At 41.4% G+C, this 23,402-nt stretch overlaps 4 protein-coding genes across 8 annotated transcripts; all 4 read right to left on the bottom strand.

The window, feature by feature from the left end:
* Positions 27-2,560, bottom strand: LOC8074830 (protein LURP-one-related 5). Its single transcript, XM_002441733.2, has 2 exons — positions 2,197-2,560; positions 27-722 (listed from the first exon to the last, which is right to left on the bottom strand). The coding sequence occupies exons 1-2, from the start codon at positions 2,479-2,481 to the stop codon at positions 213-215; spliced, it is 795 nt and encodes a 264-aa protein (XP_002441778.1). The 5' UTR covers positions 2,482-2,560; the 3' UTR covers positions 27-212.
* Positions 4,643-11,265, bottom strand: LOC8074829 (cell wall protein RBR3). Of its 5 annotated transcripts, none has more exons than XM_021446297.1 (5): positions 10,860-11,265; positions 10,398-10,753; positions 8,729-9,045; positions 8,556-8,618; positions 4,643-7,560 (listed from the first exon to the last, which is right to left on the bottom strand). In XM_021446297.1, exons 2-5 carry the CDS (start codon positions 10,670-10,672, stop codon positions 7,094-7,096), a joined length of 1,122 nt encoding a protein of 373 aa, XP_021301972.1. In that variant the 5' UTR covers positions 10,673-10,753; positions 10,860-11,265; the 3' UTR covers positions 4,643-7,093. The 5 variants fall into 5 exon arrangements, with proteins under 5 accessions (XP_021301972.1, XP_021301970.1, XP_021301969.1 ...); XM_021446295.1 differs by having other exon boundaries at positions 8,741-9,045; positions 10,860-11,259; XM_021446294.1 differs by having other exon boundaries at positions 10,866-11,259.
* Positions 15,340-16,951, bottom strand: LOC110429589. Its single transcript, XM_021445733.1, has 2 exons — positions 16,581-16,951; positions 15,340-15,865 (listed from the first exon to the last, which is right to left on the bottom strand). Exons 1-2 carry the CDS (start codon positions 16,939-16,941, stop codon positions 15,714-15,716), a joined length of 513 nt encoding a protein of 170 aa, XP_021301408.1. The 5' UTR covers positions 16,942-16,951; the 3' UTR covers positions 15,340-15,713.
* Positions 15,340-18,402, bottom strand: LOC8074828. The gene is made up of 3 exons (XM_002441731.2): positions 17,929-18,402; positions 16,522-17,692; positions 15,340-15,902 (listed from the first exon to the last, which is right to left on the bottom strand). Exons 1-2 carry the CDS (start codon positions 17,999-18,001, stop codon positions 17,343-17,345), a joined length of 423 nt encoding a protein of 140 aa, XP_002441776.1. The 5' UTR covers positions 18,002-18,402; the 3' UTR covers positions 15,340-15,902; positions 16,522-17,342.

Here is a 23,402-nt window from a genome sequence, read left to right as displayed (position 1 = left end):
GGTACCCTCATTCCTCCACTAGGTGCTAGCAAATGCATGTCATTTTCTCCTGTCCTTTTGCATCCTGAGGTCACACTGTCTCTATGCCTACCTTCCTCAAATCAAAACTTTTTTTACGCATTTCTGCTTACTCTTGGAGGGAAGGAACACTTCTGCATGATCTGCTACTGCTACAGTTTACATGGTTGTCTGTCTATCTCGCCATGAACTGCCTACTGTGAAGAGCACACCATGGGCGTGTACGGCCTGCGACAGATCCTGTCCATGACGACGACGATCGCCATGATGGTGGCCACGTCGACGCCCGGCTGGACAACGAGGCTGAACACGTCGTCCCCGAGCGTGGCCACCGGCCTGGACGCGACGCCGGCGCTCTTCCTCGTTATCCGTGCCGCCTCCCTGCCGTCGCTGCCATGCCGGATCTTGCAGCTCCGCCTCGAGAAGGTACCCTCCACTCGGTAGCCGGGAGGAGCGGTGGACACGGACTGCGGGTGCTTGCAGCTGAAGGTAGAAGACGACGATGATGACGATGCAGCAGCAGTAGAGCCTGCTCTTGAGGATGACATGTGGACCTCTGCGTTGTCGCTGCTGCTACGCAGAGCTGAGCACCTGCTCATCGTGAAGACTTGATGCTGCGCCGGCGAAGTGGAAGACGCCTTCTTGTCGACGGCGGCGTTTTCCGTTGCCGTGTAGCAGTTCCATCGGTCGTGCAGGCTGAGAAGCTGTTAGACACCATTTTTTTTCACACTGATTAGCTAGCCGCCGTCGTTTTGCTGAGTACACAGCAGTTAAAATTGACAAGTTGTGCTTTTGAGTAGTAAAAAACTAACAGTAAATTTACAGACCACAAGTTATGTCAATTTGTGCTTTCGATCGATGTTGCAATAAAAGTGTGCAAAGGAAATGTTTTTAATTGGGGCAAGAGTAAGACACCGATATGATCACTTTTCGGTTGCTTCTTTTTTGTAGTTAATCTCTTCTCTTTTTTTTTTCACTTGGCCCAAGTTGAATCTTGTCATGCACGACTAAGGAAATCTTTCGTTTGATTGATAAGCTATGATAGAAAGTACTGTTGGCTGATTTATTGTAAGAGAAAAATACTGCTGAATGACTGGCAGATTCGGCTGATAAACTCAAGCAAATAAAGTGTTTGATTAATCTGGGGGACTAGTTTATTCGACAAATAGGCTGTCATTTTAGGGGTATAAGAGGGGGGAAAGGACTGTAAAGTTGATGACGTTAGTGTCCGTGGACTAAAAATTTGTTTGACCAAGCTCCAACAGTGGCTAATCTTGTTTGCACCGTACCTAGTACTTGCGCCGAGACATTAATGAACAGAGAAAAATGGACATCATAAACGATACTTGATTTGCAGTTGTGCATTTGCTTAGTCAAAAACCGATGGCGAAAAATTAAGAATAGAGACCAATGTTTAGGACTTTTATTTCAGGATCATTTTTTTTGCTTTTGGCACAACTGAGTGGCCTTGCAACTTGCTACGAAAAAAGTTACTGGGTTAAGGTAATAAAAAAAATCTATGTTGTTTGGCTTTGGCTTTCTTCACAAAAAAGATTTTATTCCATGTGAAAGCTTTTTTTGTTTGGTTGTTTTTGTCGGTAATTCCATTTCTATCCTATTTGTTGGCCTAAATAATTCTTCTGACGAGTCACCATCTTTGAAGCAATTGGAGTAATTGCCCATATTGGACAAAATTAGGGCAGTCATTTTCTGAGAAAGTGAGAAATGGGGTAGCGTGATTATCATCTCAGTAATGGAAAGTGTGACAGTTTAATCCGTGATTACAACATGCATATGTGGACTGCAGCTTAATTATTCAGTCAATGTTTAAGGACTGGTAAAACCAAATTTACATTTACGTATCCGATCGATCGATCCCTTGCATGGCTTCTAAGGAATAGAACAAAATTGGGCAAAAAAATTGTAACTTTGTAAGCAGTGCACGTATATACAAGTTGTTGGATGTGCATATATAATAATAGTCTGCAATATATAATAGAACCGTTTTCTTTCATTAAGCAAGCAAGCTAAGGCAATAAAGAGAGTGATTATATATAAACTTTTCAAAGTTGACGAAATAGTTCGTGTATCCTATGTAGCTATATATCATCTGCGTACGTACGTACGTACGTAATAAGGTTATTAGTAATTAAATAAATCACCGTAGTACATACGTACCTGTGGCCTGAGGGAGAGGAGAGGCGTGCCGTGGCCATCCATGAGCAGCAGCTCGCCGGCGCAGAGCTTCCGGCGGCGGGAGTAGTTGTCGACGCGGAACGCGAGGTTGCCGGCGTCGTCGTAGACGCAGAAGCCGTCGGTGCCCTGGAAGCCCATGCTGGACCTCTTCCACACCGTGTACACCGCCGGCCGACGTTCCCGTTCCGCCACCGCCGCCGCCGCAGCCCGGCGACGACGGGCACGGCCGGCGGCGTCCGAAGACGAAGGGTGTATCCGTGTACTCATGCTTGATGAATCGATGGATGATGAAGAAGAAGAGGAAGAACTGAAGGTGGTGGTGTTGCGTGGTACCTGTGGCGAGAGCAAGGAGAGAGGGTATATAGGACTGACGTGAGGGAGCAGGCAGGTGTCTGAGTGAAAAGGTGGCATTGTTTAGTTTTCAAAAAGTTTTGCAAAAATTTCCAGATTATTCATCATATCAAATCTTGCGGCATATGCATGAAGCATTAAATATAAATAAAAAAATAACTAATTGCATAATTTACATGTAATTTGCGAAACGAATCTTTTGAGCCTAGTTAGTTCATGATTAGACAATATTCGTCAATACAAACGAAAGTGCTACAATATCTATTTTGCAAAAAGAAATGAAACTAAACAAGGCCAGATTATAATGCATGCGATCGAGTCGCCATCCGTGGCTAGCTTTCAGGATTTATTGGCATGGCGTACGTATACGGATGCTTGTTGAAATGAATCCTGGATGCCGATGCGGCGATGCCTACCGTGCGTGCTGGAGCTGGACGACGACCAGACGTAAGAATCGCCCATCCGATCCCCCACCTGAATACCTCATGCCGGTGCAAGACAGCAAGAGAGAGTCGTCGGAGTACGGCTCCGACTACCGCCGGCCTAGCTTCTAGCGTTTACGTTCAATGCACATGCATAGACAGATCGATATCTATACTATAGACTATAGTTTACTAAACAGCGTATATATATTCTAATTTGTATGGTTTAAACTTTAAACACGCGCGAGTGCTTTGAACTTTGAAGAACAACAAGCTAGGTCTGCGAATGTGTACTTGATAGTTTGTGCCGTACGTGATCGCGTGTATCATTTTGTAGCCTTGAGACGACAAGATGACTATGTCACACCCTGTCATCTCGAGTAAAGGACGGTTTGACTTGAACATGTTAAAACCGTTCCGTTATATTAGATATTTAGATGGGATCAAAGATATATAGAACCGACCATCTTTTCTTTTTGGAAAAAACAAAACGAGGAAATATACCATACCTTTTTGAAACTCAAGAGGGTTGGGTTTTTTCCCCCCCAAATACACACAAGTAATCTCAGTGCAACTATACATATTTAAGGTATATATAACAAGACCTGCAGGTTTTAGGAAGTGTTTGAATGAACTCCCCAATTCTTGTTGTGGCTCATCCTAATGTTGTCCACTCCATAACCACACCGATCAGTCATCGAGGACAGTGGACAATCTGAAAAAACTTACAAAATTGAGACAAAAAAGATAGAGATGTATAGTCCCATAGTTTACAAGTGCTTTTTTTTTAGAAAACAAAATGTTTTTACTTTTTTTTTCTTCCTGATGAAGGCGCAGGAGCAATATAACTATACTTGCAGCCCAAATTCCAAATTGATTGGGCTCACTTTAGAATTCGCTGCTAATTTGACTTCCTGGGCTGACCCAACACCTGCCACCATGCCAAGTTATCAACACCTGTCAAACACCCGGGTTGTTTGAAAATTGTTTGGAACAATTGAACACCCTGGTTGTTTGAACATTGTTTGGACCAATTTTGTGAATGGATCGGTATTAACCATTGATGCCTTCAGCAAAATATTCTAGACGGCATCAAGGTCGGCGTCGCGTACGTTGCCGCTCAGAGTTCACATGGCCATAGACAAGAAGGTCCTTGTGTGGAGAACAAGAGTATTCACGCCTTATTTAGTTCCCACCGAAATCTAAAAAGTTTTCAAGATTTCTCGTCACATCGAATCTTGCGGCACATGCATGAAGCACTAAATATAGATGAAAATAAAAACTAATAATTACACAGTTTGCCTGTAAATCACGAGATGAATCTTTTGAGCCTAGTTATTAGTCTATGATTAGATAATATTTGTCAAATAAAAATGAAAATGCTACAGTACCGAAATCTTTTTGGAACTAAACAATGCCTCATTTCGGAACTAAACAAGGCCTCAGTGTTCCTGTCACCACTCACCAGTCACCACCCACACCCATCGCTGCAACCTCACCCTGCCAAGTGACCATACTTCTATATATCAGTCTTCCATTCCATGACTCCATGAGAAATCGCGAGCACAGGCCGTTTAGCTGCAAAGATGAATCCATATCAAAGCGGTATTGGAAAGATCAAACCCCCGGGGCACCATAAAGTGAAGGCACATATATGCAGCAAACCAAGTTGCAATAATTCTCAGTTCTTTTTCTTTTTTATATAGAGGCTACACAGCATGATACTATTAGTCTGCTACCCCAGAACCAAGAGACTAAGAGAGAGGGTTAAAAAGAACCAACCAACATACTGATCTACTGACCTACCTACTATTTGGGTGACTTGCTTTCACGGTTTCACCCTTAATATGTACACTTAGGCTGCGAGATCCAGCATTTCCTATATATAGGAACAAAATATTGCCACCCGAATTTTGGGGCGAGCGCACGCGATACATACACATGCATCAGGGACCCTAGGAAGTCTCTCTACTTCTTCATTCAGCAAAAACTTTGGGCTTACGGACCCTTTGGCTTCTCCTGTCTACAGCCACCACCATAGCCTTCTCAACCTGCAGCTTCAAGGGGGCACTCGCAGCAGTCTCTGCCTTCTTCGCTTTGGAGGATGAGCTTTCAGTCGCCTGCTTCTTTTTCACTGAGGACGCACTTTCAGCCTCCTGCTTATTTGCAGCTGCAGACGAGTGTTCAGTTTCCAGCTTCTTCACTGCTGAGGATCCCTTCCCAGCTTTCTGCTCCTTCAATGCTGAGGTTGAGTTCCTAGGTCCATGCTCCTTTGCAGCTGTGGATGAGGTTTCAGTTTTCTGCTTCTTCGCTGCTGAGGATGGCTTCCCAGTTTTCTGCTCCATGGATGCTGAGGACTTGTTCCCAGATCCATGCTTCTTTGCAGCTGTGGACGAGGTTTCTGTTTTCTGCCTCTTCACTGCTGAGAAAAGCATCCCAATCGTCTGCTCCATCGATTCTGAGGATGAGTTCCCAGATCCATGCTTCTTTGCAGCAGTGGACAACTTTTCAGTTTTCTGCTTCTTCACTGCTGAGGATGGCTTCCAAGTTTTATGCTCCATCGATGCTGAGAATGAGTTCCCAGATCCATGCTCCTTTGCCTCTGCAGGTTCATTTACAGATTTGCGCTTCTTTCCAGCAGAGCGAGCTGTCATGGTTTCCAGCCCTGTTGCAGCTGAGCGTGTGCCCTTTGTTTTCTGCTTTGCTACAGCAGAGGGCGTGCTCTCTGTTTGGGTATTTGTAGCTGACGGCGTGCCCTCGGTTTTCTCCTTTGCAGCAGGTGTTTTGGATGCCTCTTTCCTCTTCATTGCTGAGGATGGCTTCCCAGTTTTCTGTTCCGTCAATGCTGAGAATGAGTTCACTGAAGGTTCATTTACAGATTTGCGCTTCTTTCCAGCAGAGCGAGGTGTCATGGTTTGCGGTCCTGTTGCAGCAGAGCATGTGCCCTTGGTTTTCTGCTTTGCTACAGCAGAAGACGTGCTCTCAGTTTGGGTATTTGCAGCTGATGGCGTGCCCTCAGTTTTCTCCTTTGCAGTAGGTGTTTTGGACGGCTCGTTCCTCTGCTTCTTCCTGGTAAACAAAGAGCCTTTCTTCCTCCTTTTTTTCTTAGAGTTCAGCTCCTGTTTGCTCCCAGAAGAGAGAGGCTCCTTTGAGGCTGACTTCTCAACAGATGATTCTTGCCCTGCTGCTAGAGCACAAGTCATATCTACTTCCACTGGAGCACAAGTGGTATCACCTTCCACTGGAACACAAGTGCTATAAACTTTTACTGGAGCACAAGTGTTCTTCACTTCCACTGGAGCAGAAATGTTCTGTTCTTTGGAAGAAGTTCCAGAAGGCAGATGCTTGGCCTTGTTAAACTGCTGACAGACATCACTGGTTGCTTGATTGTCTATGAGGATATCGTCAGTGTTCTGCAAAAATAAAAGAGACAAGTAAATGCCAGTGCAAATGTATTGCCCAAGAAGCTAATACGTTAACCATTTTCTGGGAAATGGTTCAAAATCAGTGAAATAGTCAATATGGCATAACCAAAGATCCACAACTATCACTAAGCTTCCAAAACTGTCATATATAGAAACACAACTTACTAAACTACTAATATTTGTTTGCTTGCACAACAAAGTTAAAAATGAATTGCTTTGTCACGTTACCCTCCTCGTGGCTTCAATTTTATAACCTGCAAATTTCACCAGGGATCTTCTACCAATGCTCACACCCTAGATATTGAATTCTGGATTGATCCGATTTACAAGCAATCAAACATCCTAATAAATTCTAAGCCCCATACCTCCTATCCAAGATATAATCATATGACTACAAATTCCAGGTTCTTGTGGGGAAACAGAATCTCTTTATACTTTTTTAAAAAAAATAACAATAAAAAAACGGCATATGTTTACATGGGTATTACGCTTTTAAATTTAAACGTAGGCAAGTAAGGGGTCATCCCTACACTATTTTTTCAGATGCAGTATAATGTCAGACTATTTTCACTAGAAATAGTAAGGGGACTTTATAAGTCAAAGCCTATTGTGCAGTTGTGCATAATATGAGGATTTAAATTCCAATGCTTAAGTAGCAACTCTACGGGCATCAACCCAAATTCAAACAATGAAACCCAGGAGAAGGTCCACTGTTATGGCTTTCTCCCTCGAGTGTTTGCACTCTCCACTTCTTTCTTCAGCAATCCTATTTGTATCTTTTATATGAGTATCAGTTTCTCTGTCAGGCAAAGGAGGCCTCCCTGAAAGAGCTGGTCCATTATCATCCTTGAGCAAAACATTTAGATTCTTCTTTTTCTGTGGTTTAGTATATCTACACTCTGTATAAGATGAGCGCTTTTGAGTATGTTGTCTCTTCTGAGGCACCCTGACATGAGTATTGCCCTCAGAAAATGCCAAATTTCTTCCTTCATAATGAGCCTTGCTGAGACGACCTTGAAGCAGATGAACTCGAGATTGAACCGCATCAATCGTCAAGAGAATATTCTTTAAAGAGAGTTGCTCAAAAATCACATCATAATTCTCGGAATCAAGCAATGTAACACTGTCAAGTCCGCCTCGGATAGGAACTGCATTTAGAATGAATCAAGTACATAGATTAGATAGTTCTTGCATGACAATTAGCTAGGCTGAGAATAAAGATGAATTGCTTCTGCATGGTCAATTTAACTAAACCTCAACTAGCTATGTATGTCCTTCATTGATCTACCCTAAAATAGGAATGCTACCATAAGATCTAATAAAATCATAGAGGATCAGAACACATTTTATCATATGGCTATACAAATTAGTTCCTCTCAAATTATGTAGGGTGGGTATGTATGTTTCTGGAAATTTCAAACTTTGTATATTTTGACTTACGCTTAGTCAAAATATGTGAGCACAAACTATAGAGCTACATTCATATTTCAAAGTGCTTTCACACTATATTCGTTTATAGCTGTTGATGTAAACACTACTACTATATTGTGAAATAGAAAATAATGGTCAAAGTTTAATTTTGATATAAAAAGCCTTGTTTTGAACACTATGCTAAAATAAAACACACCCTATATACTTGGATGGAGAGAATATTTGATTAGATACTTAAGAACTAAACCTTGACCAAGTACACGTAGGCATTAAGACTGAAATGACATTTGTAGATTCACCATGCAATGTGCTTTCAAGCAATTACAATTTTGATATTTTTACTAACATATACTAATAAAGCAAAAATCAAAGGTATGTGTTGGAGACTGGTATAGTCCAATGAAAACTAAAACAATGGGATGGAGTGTATAGTAAGAACTAAGAACCCTGTGGCACCGAAGTCATATTAGATATCTCAGAATTCTTTGATAGCATTCATATGGTTAAAGATTTGGTGACTAATTAATTGTTGATCTTCAATTAAAACACAAGCATATGCCTCAGCTAAAACATAAACACATTCCTAACAAGAGCAAGCTTTTTCACACAACTAGGTTAAGATCTAATTCAATCTAATGGTGTAACTTTGCCCAATACCGTGCTTTACATTATAACTTCACTGAAAAAATTGACCAGATAGGCACATCCATACCTGTACTACCACAATCGTCATCAATTAAGAGACCATCAGCTTCAGCTCCCTTATTTTGTTTATCTGCAAAATACTGAAAGAATTATTGTCGTTGACAACAAAACCCGGTGCAGAATTGACACGGCCATGAATAAATTGATGCTCTATCCCTACACAAAAGAAGACGACATAACTGGATGTCAGACCATGGTAGTATGACAATATTTGGTGCTTCTTGATGTATAAAGGAATATCCAAATTTTCTTCATGCCTCTTCCGCTTTCTCCTCTTCATGATACTGTTTCCATGAGCTTTGTGAATCAGCATAGATTCTGACATAGAACCATTTGCTTTGCTTGCTGCTTGTAATTGTTCTTGTTTCTTGTTTAGGGCAAGCTCCCTGTCATACTTTGATACTTGAGATGAGAGCTCCTTCATACGCAACTCTAACCACTGGCATCTCCACAGAATTGGACGAATAGAATTCCTCCACTCAGCCGTCACCTTTTTCCTTATCAAGAGTAATCACATAGCACAAAATTTGAAAATAAAAGATATCATATCAGAATAAAACATTACAACAAAATGTAATAAGAATATAGAAAGTAGCTGCTTGCTCCAATTATATTCTAGCTATGCCCACAAAATGACACGTAAGCTAATACTTTGAAGCACTGATAAGAGTAGCACAGGTTTCCTTGTTCATGGCTAGTTGGCTACACATCATAGTTTAAAGCATGAATAACAGAAATAAAAACCCTACTCTCAAAGAAAGGCAATAAGCATGAAAAAACATACAATGTCTCCCAACACAAACAAAAATGAACCTATAATGGTCTACAGCATTAAAATAAAGATCATCAATGCTGGTGTGGGTTCGAATCCCAGGCTAGGAACTTCTTTTGCAATTCCGACTGTCATGCTTAAAATATAGTAGCATTTAGTAAAACACCTAGGTGAACTTTTCCAAAAAGAAACAAAGGCAGTACTAACCCCCAAGGACTTTCTCTCTAACCAGAAGGATACTGGTGCTTGTGTCGATATTTAGTATTTTTGTCCACTACAGTCTACAGGATTGACAGACACATGTTACACATGAAGACATGTTGTTTATCAAGTAATCAATCTACCAGGTTGCTTTAACCAAAGTCCTAGTGGAAAAACCAACATGATAAATTTACAATACTTTTGAAGAAGCTATCATTTGCCTAATTGTCTTTTTAAATAGAAACCTAACAAATAGAAGACTGTATCCGGTAATTGCCTTTTCCAATTGTGTTAGTCATAGTCATAAGTGGTGTGGCATTTCTTAGGACAGAACACATAACTTCCTGGCCATTGACACCTGCTTCTATCGTGATTAGAAGAATTGGGCAGAAATTATACCTGACTTTTAATCTAGGTGCTACTATCACCTGCTAACTTTTATATATAAATAAATGGTAACTGAAATGTGGCCCAGAAAAGGACAAATTCAGCAACAAGGTACTAATTAAGCATACAAGACTCCGCATTACATTACTGAATAATTTGTACTTGGTCCTACTTTTCTTGTAACTACCACACACAAGAAGATTCACCAATTACAACATAGTATAACAGTTGAAATCCCACTACAACCTTCCATCTTATCACAGGAGCGCGGAAGCGGGAAAACTAAACACTGTAATTCTAAATGTGAAGCATGTCTCTGTCTCTTATTGGTGAAAGTGAAACTGAATGCAGCAGAGCTCACATAAGCGCCTAACTGCCTAGTGCTCTAGCACAATCTTACACCAATTCATTTTTCCACAAACCATGAGCGCATGCACAATAATGACACCAACAGCACCAGGGCACACGACAAGCTGACAGAACACTCACCTAGGCGGCTTCCAGGGCCTGCCACCATTGGCACGAGCAGACATGACAGAATTCACTTCTGGTTCACCATCGCCTGCCACATCTTGAAATCCAGAACAGGTGTCGCCAAACGAGCTCGAGCATTCGGTGGTACCACCTCCCACGTCTTCCACAGGTTCAGGATGGACCACCGGAGGGGCAGCTTTCGTGCAGGCAGCCTCGGATATCACCACCACCTTCCTGGCGTCACCGCCGGCGCCCTCCTCCTCAACGTCCATCGCTGGAGAGGGAGCCATGGCTCGCTACTGATGCGTCAGAGGTCCTCCAGGGCCACAAGAACACCAACGGAATTCGCCCCAATCTTCCTCCACAAGGCCCTGCGGACGGACGGACGGACAGATGTTTTTTCAGCAAAGGAACAAAATTTGTCGCACAGAACCCACGGATTGGTAAGAGAACCCGGTAGAACGGGAGGATTCCTACCAATACCTCAACCAAAGCAGAACAATCCCCCGACCACCAGTGGGGCAAGGGCTTCCCGCGGAGCGTCAGATGTAGAATCAGGCATCAGCCCAGGCGGATCTCCATGGCGGAGGAGAAGATTGGTGGGGAGCAGGGATGGGTACGCGGTACCTCGGCCCGTGGACTTGGCCTCAGACGCGCGGGCGACGTCGACGATAAGGGTTAGGGGAGGAAGAGGAAGCATCCATGGATTTGGGCTCCGTTGGTTGTGACGACGGCGGCAGCGAGGGCTCGGGCCTGAGCTGGACAACGAGCGGGGTAGGTCTTTGCGCTTCCGGCCGGCACGGTGGCTTTCGGCGTCGGCGTCGGCCGGCAGCGTAAAAAGAGCCGGAGGTGGAGCCGACGAAACGAAGGGGCTCCAAATAAGGAACGGGTGCAGGTTTGACCTCAGGAAAAAACAAAAAATACACTCAACTGGATAACGAACCAAGTATACTCTTTTTTTTTCAAAAAAAAAGTTTCTTCAAAATTGCCATGTTTTTCTAAACTTTCTTCGAAATTTGTTGTAATAAAAACTTTCTTCAAAATTAATGTACTCCCTTCGTCCATCAACAAATATACGTCTTATTTTCTAAGAAGTTAAATTCTTTTAAGTTTGACAAAATATATAAAAAACATACTAATATTTATTATATAATAATATGTATCATTAGGTTGAATAATAAATATACTTTTATAATATAATTATTTATAGATATATTATTTAATATATTTTTAGTTAAATTTTAAAAATTTAACTCTTTAAAAAGCGAGACGTGTATTTATTTGTGGGTGGAGGGAGTAACTCAACATTGGCATGTTTTTGTAAATGTTCGAAATTAACATAACTCAACTGAGTCGAGTCGACATTTAAAAGTCATTTAAAATCAACTTATTTTTATTTTATTAAAAAAAGAAGTTCGATCGAAATAATTTTAAGACAAATTGTCGAGCCAGCTCAAAGGGATTTTTTGTGTAGCGTTAATTATGTTAGTGGTTTACCACACTACCAAGAAAATTATATTTTTCTTGACGGCATAGCTTCATTTCGGCTGCCAAGGTAATTCTGATTTGGGGTAATTGCTTCGTTACCCGTACGGACACAATGATATTACTTTTCATAAAAGGTTTTGACGTTGTTACTCGTTGATATGGAACTTAATTTTATCTTTGAAAGCTTATCCACAGAGTTAGCACCTGTATTTAAAAAACAAAAACTGTTCGATACTGTTCACTCACGGTTCGGCATTGTTCACGTTGTTATTCCGCACTGTTTAGCGTTGTTCATAATTAGTTTTTTATCTACTTTTTTTGTTACTATTAGAAACTATGGGTATGTTTAGTTCTCCGTATAATACAAATCCAAACTATTTTTTTTTGAAATGATGAAATGTAAAATACTAAAATTTTCATGTTTATGTTGAGTTCCATACAAAATACATAATTTATTGCTCTCATTAAGGCCTTGTTTAGTTCACCCAAAAATCCAAAAAGTTTTCAAGGTTCCTCGTCACATCGAATCTTGCAGCACATGCATGGAATATTAAATATACATAAAAATAATAACTAATTACACAGTTTGTCTGTAATTTGTGAGACGAATTTTTTAAGCCTAGTTAGTCTATAATTGAACAATGTTTGCCACAAACAAACGAAAGTACTACATTGTCCACAAAATTTTTCATTTTGCCAACTGAACAAGGCCTAAAGCCTCTTGAGGTTCTTTTGAGTTTTTTAGCCTTTTAAGGCCAAAATTCAAAATAGAGAATAGTCACATTTTTACCAACAATTTTACATGATATTTAGTTTTATTATAAAAAATAATAGACTAAAATCTAGATTTTTTTTTAAAAAAAAATAAAAGGCGATGAAACACCCCCTATGTCCGCGTGCTGCTTCCTAGTCCATGTGGCGCGTGTTCAGGCTAGTGTATCTTAAAGTAGGATTTGGGTGAAAGGACGAATAGAAATTGAGTGGAGCAATCCTATTTATATATATCAGTCTTTGGATTACGTATTGTCGATAGAGTAGTATTTGGTAGTTTGGAGTTTTGGACTCGTGTTCGTACCAGTCAAGAACGACTCTCCTCTTCCAAGTTCCAACACAAAAAAAAAACGAAAATTACAACTTGGACCAATCAACGCCAATCTGGCCCAGTGAACTTGGCATTAGGCCTGGAATGAAGCCCGCTTACTCCTTCCTTTCTCCTTGCTTGGCCCAAAGGACAGACACCAGGATCTCTCAGCTCGCATCTTATGTTCTTCACCTGCATCTTCTTCTTCTGGTACTTCTTCAGCTAGCATGCATGTATCTCAATGTAAGATTACTGGAATGTTGACCGTAAATCATCTTAGCACGTTTTGTGGATCGGTACTGCTAGCGTCCGGACGTTTGATCCAAGTGCTAGCGTCCAAACGCTAGATCTTCTTACACATCCTGCCCCCACCCGTCCCGTACGGAGAAAGAAAAAAAGAATAAAGCAGAGATGAGAACACGACACTGTCTGCCCTTGCACGGAGGAGAAAGGAACCACTTCCACTCTCCACGCAAGAAACCCGCCCCCGCCCCTGCTAGCGCGGCGTCCGAATAGAACAGACACCCGTGTCCTATCATTACCGTTCATGAATAGGGGCGCTCCTAGCCTTAGACCATGCATGCATGTAAGCCTAAGTTTACTCTAGATTTTGATCAAAATTGTTAGTACTAGTTAAGTACTTCGATCTCTAAATCATTCTTGTGCTTGACTGCTGCTACCTTATGTTAGATAATAGTTAGCTGTCCCTAGATCCAAACATGTCTAGCTAATAATTTAGCTAATTGTTAGCTGAGTACATAACTAATAACTATTTTACTATTTGGACCAAACTAGCTAGCTAATTGTGGCTAATGTTAGTTGTCGCCTAACTACCCCCCCCCCCCCCCCTAATAAATAGATTCCTAAATTTATCTTAAGTCAAACTTTTTAGCCTTTGACCGAATCTATAGAAAACCCATCAAAATTATGATATTAAATTAGTATCCCATTGATATTATTACTCTTTCCTATATAAATTTAAACGGATTCTAGGAGTTGTTTTATTTGGGGACGGAAGGGAGTATATAGCAGCTAATAGATACAATCCGCAGCTTTCAATCTGTGCCCAGCATGCAGCACGTTCCACCATATATATATTAAGCTAGGGTGAGGCGAGGCCAGGAATTTCTCCCCATCGTTCAAGTCCATTCTTCGCTGAATCAATCGTTGTTCATTTCCGGCCTTGAGTTTCGGATCTTAATTAACATGAGGCGCAATAGCATGATGACGACGACCATGTTCTTGTTTGCTATGCTTTTTGGACCCCTACCAGTGCAAGCACAATGTAAGTACGCCTTTGTATAGTTTAATTTAATTCATAAATATGATGAGGAGCAGTATACACTATATATGACAATCATATATGACAATTGTTGTTGTTGTTGTTGCTGCTGCTGCTTCTATAATATGACAATCAATTTTTTTTTAAAAGAAAAGATACTGTAGGCCGTCATCAACTGATGGATTCCAAGAGTGTACGTGCTATCACCGCTAGCAGCAGCATCAACTCCACGTCATCATCAGATGAGAGAAAGGTTGTCGGTCAACGGGACGACCTGCTACTGCTGTCCGGATGCGTCTCGGAAAGAGAATTGCCACTTGAGGATGCAAGAGTGCAGGTCAAACTGTGCGACATGCAGGCCCAAATGCCCACTTCCACCAGCGCCATCTCCTCAACCTCAATCGTGATGCAAAATTAGAGTAGATCGATCAACTACACCCTGTGGACCGTTGTATGCATGCATCAAACGAGAACAACTATGCTATTCTCTTAAGTAGCACGATAATAAAAAGAATCTCTGTCTACACAGCACCGGGGGTGTTTTAATTTGGAGCCTACCAATCGATTTTTCTTGCCCATCAGATTTGACATCAAGCTCTACTTCCTCCTCTTATCTCTTCGTTCTTCCTCGCCTAAGTGTTGCATGCCATATAAAAACTTGATTGTGAACGGAAAACAAATTAGGGTGTTTATAAATTGTAGATGAAAAGATCTCGTATGGATTCAAAACTAGACATACATACACATGATTTTTTTTTCTGATTCTTTTTTCCTAGTTATATGTCCTTATTTATCACGTTCACACATTAAACTAATAAATATAGAAAGAGATAGATAAATAATTATAATAAAAATAAAAAATAAAAACAACAAAATATATAGGCTTTGGACTTCATACCTTTGACTAACGAGAAATAAATATTTCTGCCACCAAGTTATTAATGTATTAAAAACAAAACTCATATTATTATAATCTAATTCAGTCGGTAGTCATCAATATGAAATTAGATCTTGAGTAGTTTGTTATTGCTAAATAAATATGCCGCTGGCAAGTATGCACCAGTGCTGCCGATAATGAAACGATGTAGAAAATCGAGTGGATCATCATACATAGTAGCCCTTGATATCAATAACTAATTCCACACTAACTTGAATTACAGATTTTTAGTGTCTTCAAAAGAATTCATGAAATTTGTTATTTAATTATATTAGCATATTGATATTATAAAAAATTAAAGTTAATTATTTCTAGGGAATAACTAGCGCTCGGACGTCCGTCGCGTCAGATGTGTCCGGACGCTCAGTGGCTGCCTTTTTTTTCCGTCCCAAGCGCTCTCTCGCTCCATCACTTACATGCATGGTTACATGCTGCGCTTGCACGTCCCTCCCGCATGCTGCTGTCGCACATGCAGCACCTGCAGGTTCGCCCCGCAAGCTGCTGTCGCACATGCAGCGCCCACTTGGCCATGCACTCCTGCTACTACTGTTGCCACCGCGCGCTACTGCTGCTGCTGTTGTTGTGTGCTGCTGCTGCCGCCGCTATTGCACCTGTCCGCGTGTCGCTGCTGCGCCTGGCCGCGTGCTGCTGCTGCTGTGCCTTGTGCCGCTGCCTCGCCTGGCCCCGCGTTGCTCCTGCCGCCAATTCCCCATCCATGTGGAGCACGAGACACTTCAAAAGTACATCATTACAAATATATATATATATATATATATATATATATATATATATATATATTGCATAGTACAACATCGAAATATAAACACAGTAACATTGTAAAACATATAGTACAACAAATAATATATACTGTAACATAAAAAACCAGTGTACTGTAACATTAGAAAAGTAATGTCATGCAACATCTCAAGGAGTAGTACTACAACATTTCAAACATTAATACTGCAACATCGCAAAATCAACACATGAAACATAGAAAAATCAAAACATCTTTCTCTACTGCAACATTTGAAAAAAGGTAATTTCAACAATTAAAACTATTTGTTGAAACAATAGAAAAAAATCTCAAACATTAGAACTCCCTTTCTGCAACATATAAATCACCCTATTGCAACACTAAAAAATCATCGATTCAACAATTAATACTATTTGTTGCAACAATAGAAAAAATCTCAAATATTAGAACTCCCTTTCTGCAATATATGAATCACCCTGTTGCAACACTCAAAAATCATCGATTGCAACATCCAAAATTTCCCTTTATGCAACACTCAAAAATCATCGATTACAACATCCAAATATTAGAACTCCCTTTCTGCAACATATGAATTACCCTACTGCAACACTCATAAATCATCGATTGCCAAGACACCGAGGTGGACAAAGGAGCACCAGTACGGGAGAAGGAGCCGTCAGGGTGGTTAAGGAGGATGCTATGGTAGGAGAGGAGGACGTCGGGATAGGCGCGGGCACCGCCGCCGGCTAGGGAGGAAGCCAGCATCACGCAGGATGGAAGGGGTGAGAGGCGCACGAGCCACAAGCGCAAGGAGCAACTACGTGTGGGATGGCGAGGTGAGTGGCCGAGGGCATGCGGTGGTGGTGCGAGGCGGCCGCGCGCATGCGGTGCCGGCGGGGGATAGCCATAGCGGACAGTAGAGAGGCTAGAGATGTGTGGCGCAGATGGAGGGCATCTGAGTAGAGGCAGCGTGGGCGGTGCGGGCGAGAGTCGGCATGCGACCCGAGCTTGGTCCATAAATGAGTGGATCAGAATAAACGGTTAGGTCTTTAAATGAATGGATAAGGCTCGTCCGGACGAGAGTCACGAGACGGACGCATGGATACAAGCATTACCGCTATATCAACCAAAAAATTTCAAGCCACATGTGGAAATGAATATAACCTGTAATCAAATTCAGACCCAAACTCGAGAATCTCTGGAAAAAAAAAACAGAAACTACACACACAGAGGGGGATTGTATAAAAAAAGAAGTAATTGTCAAAAGCATGCTAAGTTTACAATTGTACCATCAAAACCGATGCATTTGGACGGGCGTCCACCAACTGATCAGCACTCAGCACAGCAGCAGCATCCTTCAGTTTTGTCAGATAGACGAGAAGGTCGATGAGGAATGAAAGGACGGATGGATCACGAGTTCACGACGGCTGGGTGCAGTTGCCGGTGCCGGTACCGCAGCCGCAGGTGTGGGGCGTGAAGGCGCAGGTGCCGAAGGGCTTGCCGGGGAGGTCGCAGTCGATGGCGTAGCAGCAGCTCGTGTCCACGCAGCTGCTCGCGTTGGACGACGAGCAGCAACGGCACCCCTGGCACAGCTCGAACGGCTCGTACGACGACACCGCCTCCGTCGCCGTTGCCGTTGCCGGCAGCACGGACGACGACGATGGCCGCCGGTACACCACGCTCTTCACCGGCACGTACTCCTCCTCCTCCTCCTCCTCCGGTGATGCCGACGGTCGTCTGCTGTTGGACTGCTTCAGCTGCGTGCCTCCTGTTTGTTGTTCGTTTCATGGTCAGGCTTTATTTGGATGTTATTGGATTCACCTCAATCCACATGTGTTGGAGTGGATTAGGGTGAAATTTAGTTTAAGTTCCACTCCAATCCACCCAACACTTGTGGATTGATGCGAATCCGACTACATCCAAACAAGACCTCATTGGATTAATATACATGTGGATCAAGAACACATGCAACCAGATGGACAGTCGATTTGTACTGGTACGTACCTTGAGCTTGTTGGAGAGAGAGGGATAGGAGGAGGAGGGAGATGAGCATGATGGGAGCACCACAATTAGCCATGGCAAATGAGTTTGCTTTGCTTTGCTTTGTTTCGTGATGAGAAAAGGATTTGAAGAAGCTAAATTAAATCAGGAGAGTCGATCGTACGTGGTGATTCGGTATAAGAATGCGTTACATTCAAGAGATCGATGGTGGTCTCGTTTCAACACTAAAGTCGAGTGCTCTAGGAAGGAAGCGTCTGGAACTGCAAAATTCTTCAGAGATTTCTTATATAATAGGAAAAAGGTTGGAGAGGTGAAGAAATTTGTGTACCCACTGAGCAATCGATCGACCGAACAAATGTTGTGCGTGCCAGTTCATGAAAGCGATTGACATTTCCCTCTCAGTAAAGGGAATATGGAATAAGAATGGACTACTTTTTTTTCACACTTTTCGTATTACATGTCACTATAGCACTCTAGTAGTGACAGTACGGCACGCCTACCAAACCAAACAAGGAGCACAGAAATAGAGAGCGATATATAACCAAAGCTCCGCAGCATGCGCGAGTACTATTATATTATATATTTTGTTGGAAAAATGCGCTAAATGCTCTCTCTCCTTATTGATTATGGTTTCATCCCTTTATATAAGACCCGGAAACCGACCTAAGATTATTACAAAAATACTCTGTGACGGTAGAGGAATATATATACTGGCATATTCCTATGTTACAGTCTACCAACCACAAGTCACTTAGGTAAATTCACACTACGAGTTCTTCACACTCTCCTCGCCAGGGGCTCCAGTTCGTTAAAAGCTTGAATCCTTCGATCGGCCGCGTAACCTTCGGCGTAGATATGACGAAGGTTCCTCGACCTGTCCATACCGAAGGTTCTTCGGCCCGGGTGCACCGAAGGCTCGTCGTCCCTACTGCGTCCTCCGTCTTGCCTTCGGCCATCCTTCATCATGAGGAGATCCGAAGGTTCCTTCCTTCTCTCCTCGCGACCTCCGCCGTTGACTTGGTCCCTACATTCACTTGGTATCACAAGAGATGCATTAACATTAATCTTGCCCAGAATCTCCGCACCGCTGCACACGAAGGTTCCCCGGGCGGAGGTTCTAGTCGGAGGAGATCCTTCGGAGCAACCAGGCGGAGGAAGGCGGCATTCAGCCCCCTAACATATTCTACTTATAAATAAATTTAAAAAAAAACACACGGATTAGGATACTTTTCCGTCCATCCTCCTGTCAGTCACAGATTGTGACACTAATTTCGATCTGCTTTTATTCCGTCACAGATTGAGACTTGGGCACATCACCTATAACATAGTTTGCGTTCACGTATGCCTATATTGAGCATAGCTCGATCGATCAGCTGTTGTGGTGGAACTTTTTTTTTGAGAAATGTTGTGGTGGAACCTATCCACCCACTGGAATTTAACTATGTTATAGGTGATGTGCCCAAGTCTCATATCTTTTAAATCTAGGATTCAAAAGTATGTTGTTCTTTCCTAAATCTCAACCTTTCAAGGTGTTTACTACGAGTAGAGTGTGTGTACGTGTCCATACGGGTGAGTACTCCCTTCGTCTTAGAAAGATCGATGTTTTTTACTTTGACCAGTCATGTTTGACTGCTCGTCTTCTTCAAATTTTTTGTACAAATTCTAAAATAGATAAATTATTATTAAAGTACCTCTAATCATCAAATAAGTCATATCAAAATAGACGATATTTATATAAAAAGTTGTAATAAGACGAATGGTCAAACTAAATATTTAAAAGTCAATAATAACGATCTTTTTGAGACTGAGGAAGTACCTGGGAGTAATAATAATATAATAATAAAAATGATCGGAGCACTATCGTCTGAGTTCTCAAACCAGCTTGGGCCGATGTACGTAATTGGGCCATCCGTCGGCCCATTATGCCTCCTCCGATCCGGTCAGCGAGCAGGAGAGGAATTGCGGATTGGAAATTTTAGAGCTGCATATATGGGCTAGATGTGGCTGGTTTGGTCATCGAGGTTTAGAGTCTGATTTCCTTTTATTTAATTTGATTTGATTTGAAAAAGGAAAAGCTTCCAAAGCAACTCGGCGAGTGAGTTTTGAGAAATACTCCCTCCGTCCATAATAACTATGTTTCGATTTGACAAAGTTTGCTAAAAAAAGCCCCGATTTGACGAGAAACTCTATAATTGAAATAATCTATGGATATATATGTCATTTGAGTGTTTTCTTAAATTGTTTTAGAATTTTCAGAAAACACTGTTGATGGAGTATATGGGAAGTATAAGACTCGAAGCTTCTACAAGTTTGGATTGGACAGACATGGTTCTAAAGGAATGATCCTTGAGCAGTTGAGCTTGTTATTATAAATCGTTGCCTGTTGTGTCTGACATGGAGGACACTCTTCGATGATCTTTTTATTTCATTTAAAGAGCAATTCAATGAATATTCTTTTTATATATGAGCATATCTCTCATATCTCCAATACACTAAGCTTATTAGCTGAATCTGTCTACCATTCAGCAGGATTTTTCTTTCACAGCAAATACTTTTTGTCATGGCTTATCAGCCAAATGAACAAGACAACATAATACTTTTTGCCATCAGGGCGGACTGAGGATTGGCCAAAGAATAGGGCCATTGCATTAAACATGAATGCTAATTGTGCTTAGCTATAGAAAAAATATGATTTGCCCACTATAATTAAGGGCTAAGACTAAGGCCATAGCCCTAGTGACCCTAATGTTGGGTCCTCCACTATTTACCATGGCTTATCAGCCAAATAAACTAAGACAACATTTTAGAGAGCCATCTGGGCGCCTGGGGCAGGATGAGCGGGGTGGACGCACTAGGCCGCCAAAAGTCTAGGGCCCCATCCTATGCCGTAGGTGGAGCGTATTATTTTTAGTTCACCCTTTCGTTAGTTTTGGACCTTATGACCGTCTTGTTCAGTTCACTTAAAAATCCAAAAATTTTCAAGATTCTCTGTCACATCGAATCTTGCGGCATATGCATGGAGCATTAAATATAGATGAAAATAAAAACTAATTACACAGTTTGCTTGTAAACCGCGAGATGAATCTTTTGAGTCTAGTTACTCCATGGTTGGAGAATGTTTGTCAAATAAAAACAAAAGTGCTATAGTACCCGAACTAAAAGTTTTTGCGAACTAAACAAGGCCGAAGTCTGGGAAAATAACGATTTTATCCATGGGTGAAAAATAAATTAGTATAGAATTCAGTTTGTCTATGTTCAATTTTGAGCAATATTTCACATGCTTCGATGTTTAATTTATGCAATTATGACAACCTGAAATCATGTGAAATATTGCTTAAAATTAAACACATATAAAGGTTCCTTATGTGAAATCTTCCCACCTAGATTCAAGTCTTCGACTTAGCACAGGTGATTGGTGTTATGCTTTCAGTGGTAGGTGATGTCTCCCGTCGATAACGAGACACATGTGGTGACTTGGTGATTTTCAAGATGTGTTGGCTCAGTCCTTCGAATGTGTTTATAGGGGGTAGGGTTTTTATATGTGTATTTATACGAGTGAGTGTGCGTGTATGTTGTGGACATCTACGTTGCACTGTGTAATTATAAAAAATTGCAATAATTCATTTTTTGTCCAGGAGTAAAATCATCATTTTGCCCCTAACTTAATACCTTTAAGTCCTAAACTAATGGAAGGCCCAAGGAAGAAAGCAGAACTATTTTTAGAGCCAAGAAAATAATTATATCTAATTAATAACTGTAGCCTTTCACTACTACGGATCTGATTTTACGAGCCACCTTGTTTATTAATAGATATATACGATCCTCCTTCCTCCCACCGATACAACTCCGCCAACTTTTGACCATCGTCTACGCCGCTGCAATTGCTCAAGAAGATTGAGGAGGAGGCGATGCTATGGATCGCGGCTGGTAACAAGCCATTGAGGGAGTTGGATCAGCGGTGATCCGCCCTGTCTTCGTCGCCAAACCTAGGCACAGTGTAGATCATGGAGGTTTTTTGAACTCTTTTGAGAGTGGCTCGTTCATGTTTTTCTCGTTTTTCCTTTGTCAGGATTTTGGTAAGCTTGGGCTTACCATGTCGCCCTTTTTATGTAAACTATTTTCTGCTTAATGAAAAACGAGCAGTTGCTTGATCTAAAAAAGGGTTAGAGTTTGAAATTTCAGCAAAATTTCACAAATTTCTGTAATTTCATAGTTGGCCGAAAGAAAAATATGAAATTTTGTAATACACTAATACATGTGCTATATAACTCTAGACTAATATTTTCTATTGTTTATATTGCATATTCGTCTATTCAGGGCCTGTTTAGTTCCTCTATTTTGACAAAAGTTTTGTTGTTTTAGTCTAATTTTTACAAAATGGATGTAAACACCATTGTCAAAGAATGCAAAAACATGGTCTTGTAAAGTTTTGGCTTTTGGGACTCTTGAAGCTTAAAACTGTGCAAAATTGCCTTGGACCGCGAGCTACCTCTCTTTTCCTTTCGATATGGTACTACAATGCCAAAACTTTTGGTGCATCTGAACACCTAATAAAAAATTCACAATGCCAAAACTTTTAGTGCAAAAAATTTAGTACCAAATCTTTTGGCATGGCTGAAGGAACTAAACAGGCCCTCAATACATGTGTAGTCATAAATCAACTAATATTTGTTTAGATCTAACTTTTTTTAGAAAAAAATATATTTCATGTGCTAGCCTATAAAAAATGTCAGCGATATTTCAGCCAAATTTCATAAAATTCAATAATTTTGGTGGAGACCGAAATTTTTGTAATACCAAAATTAAAAACCCTAGTTACAGTCTCCGATTCGGCAGCTGGAGGCCTGGAGCTCCTCTCTTGGACGAGTATTGGGCTGTTATCTTTGGCTCAACTATTTTTACTGCCTCTAAATGGCAGAGACGGGCACCCTGCCGACCTCTGAAAATCGACCGCATGTGAAAATCTGTCACGTGGCAGTAGTTCTCCGTTCCTATATTTTTCATGGACGTTTGTGGAGACGAGGAGTCTATCAGACATGTTTTAATTTGTTGGAATATACAATGGTGAGGTCATTCTGGAGTTATACAAAGCTGATCTCCAATATAAAAATCCCACCTTGCACCCCGTAACTTGGCTTGGGATTTGATTGACCCAGCCTTATTTTCACAAAGAGTTGCAGCGGTGATCTTACGCGGATTATGGTCTTTGTGGATGGCGAGAAATAGAAGACGACATGGACAGGAATCGCTGCCAATGAGACTAACAGTTCAGTGGGCATTCGACACAACTTTTGATTTCTGGCAACTAAATCACCCGGAGAAAGAAAGGAACATACTCAGTGTCGGCTCCGAAATCATGGGAGCGGCCTCCATCGGGCTGGACAAAATGCAATGTCGATATACTCCCTCCGTACCCATAAAACATGTCGTTCTAGGCTCTTGGCTCATTTTCGCAAAGTAGCGTCTACTTCTTGGTA

The sequence above is a fragment of the Sorghum bicolor genome, chromosome 8 (genome assembly GCF_000003195.3).
Source record: "Sorghum bicolor cultivar BTx623 chromosome 8, Sorghum_bicolor_NCBIv3, whole genome shotgun sequence".
NCBI classification, from domain to species: Eukaryota; Viridiplantae; Streptophyta; class Magnoliopsida; order Poales; family Poaceae; genus Sorghum; species Sorghum bicolor.
Note: the sequence above shows the minus strand (reverse complement) of the source record. Positions and strands in the feature narration are given on the sequence as shown.

What these genes read in the sequence shown, in the direction of transcription:
- LOC8074830 (XM_002441733.2), bottom strand. Translation starts at nt 2,481, where the DNA reads ATGAGTACACGGATACACCCTTCGTCTTCGGACGCCGCCGGCCGTGCC. An exon ending in TCCTCTCCCTCAGGCCACAG is followed by an intron (nt 723 to 2,196) that starts GTACGTATGTAC and finishes GGTGTCTAACAG; the next exon opens with CTTCTCAGCCTGCACGACCG.
- LOC8074829 (XM_021446295.1), bottom strand. Translation starts at nt 6,190, where the DNA reads ATGACTTGTGCTCTAGCAGCAGGGCAAGAATCATCTGTTGAGAAGTCA.
- LOC110429589 (XM_021445733.1), bottom strand. Translation starts at nt 16,941, where the DNA reads ATGGACCAAGCTCGGGTCGCATGCCGACTCTCGCCCGCACCGCCCACG. An exon ending in CGGCTCCTTCTCCCGTACTG is followed by an intron (nt 15,866 to 16,580) that starts GTGCTCCTTTGT and finishes AATTGGCGGCAG; the next exon opens with GAGCAACGCGGGGCCAGGCG.
- LOC8074828 (XM_002441731.2), bottom strand. Translation starts at nt 18,001, where the DNA reads ATGGCTAATTGTGGTGCTCCCATCATGCTCATCTCCCTCCTCCTCCTA. An exon ending in CTCTCTCCAACAAGCTCAAG is followed by an intron (nt 17,693 to 17,928) that starts GTACGTACCAGT and finishes AACAACAAACAG; the next exon opens with GAGGCACGCAGCTGAAGCAG.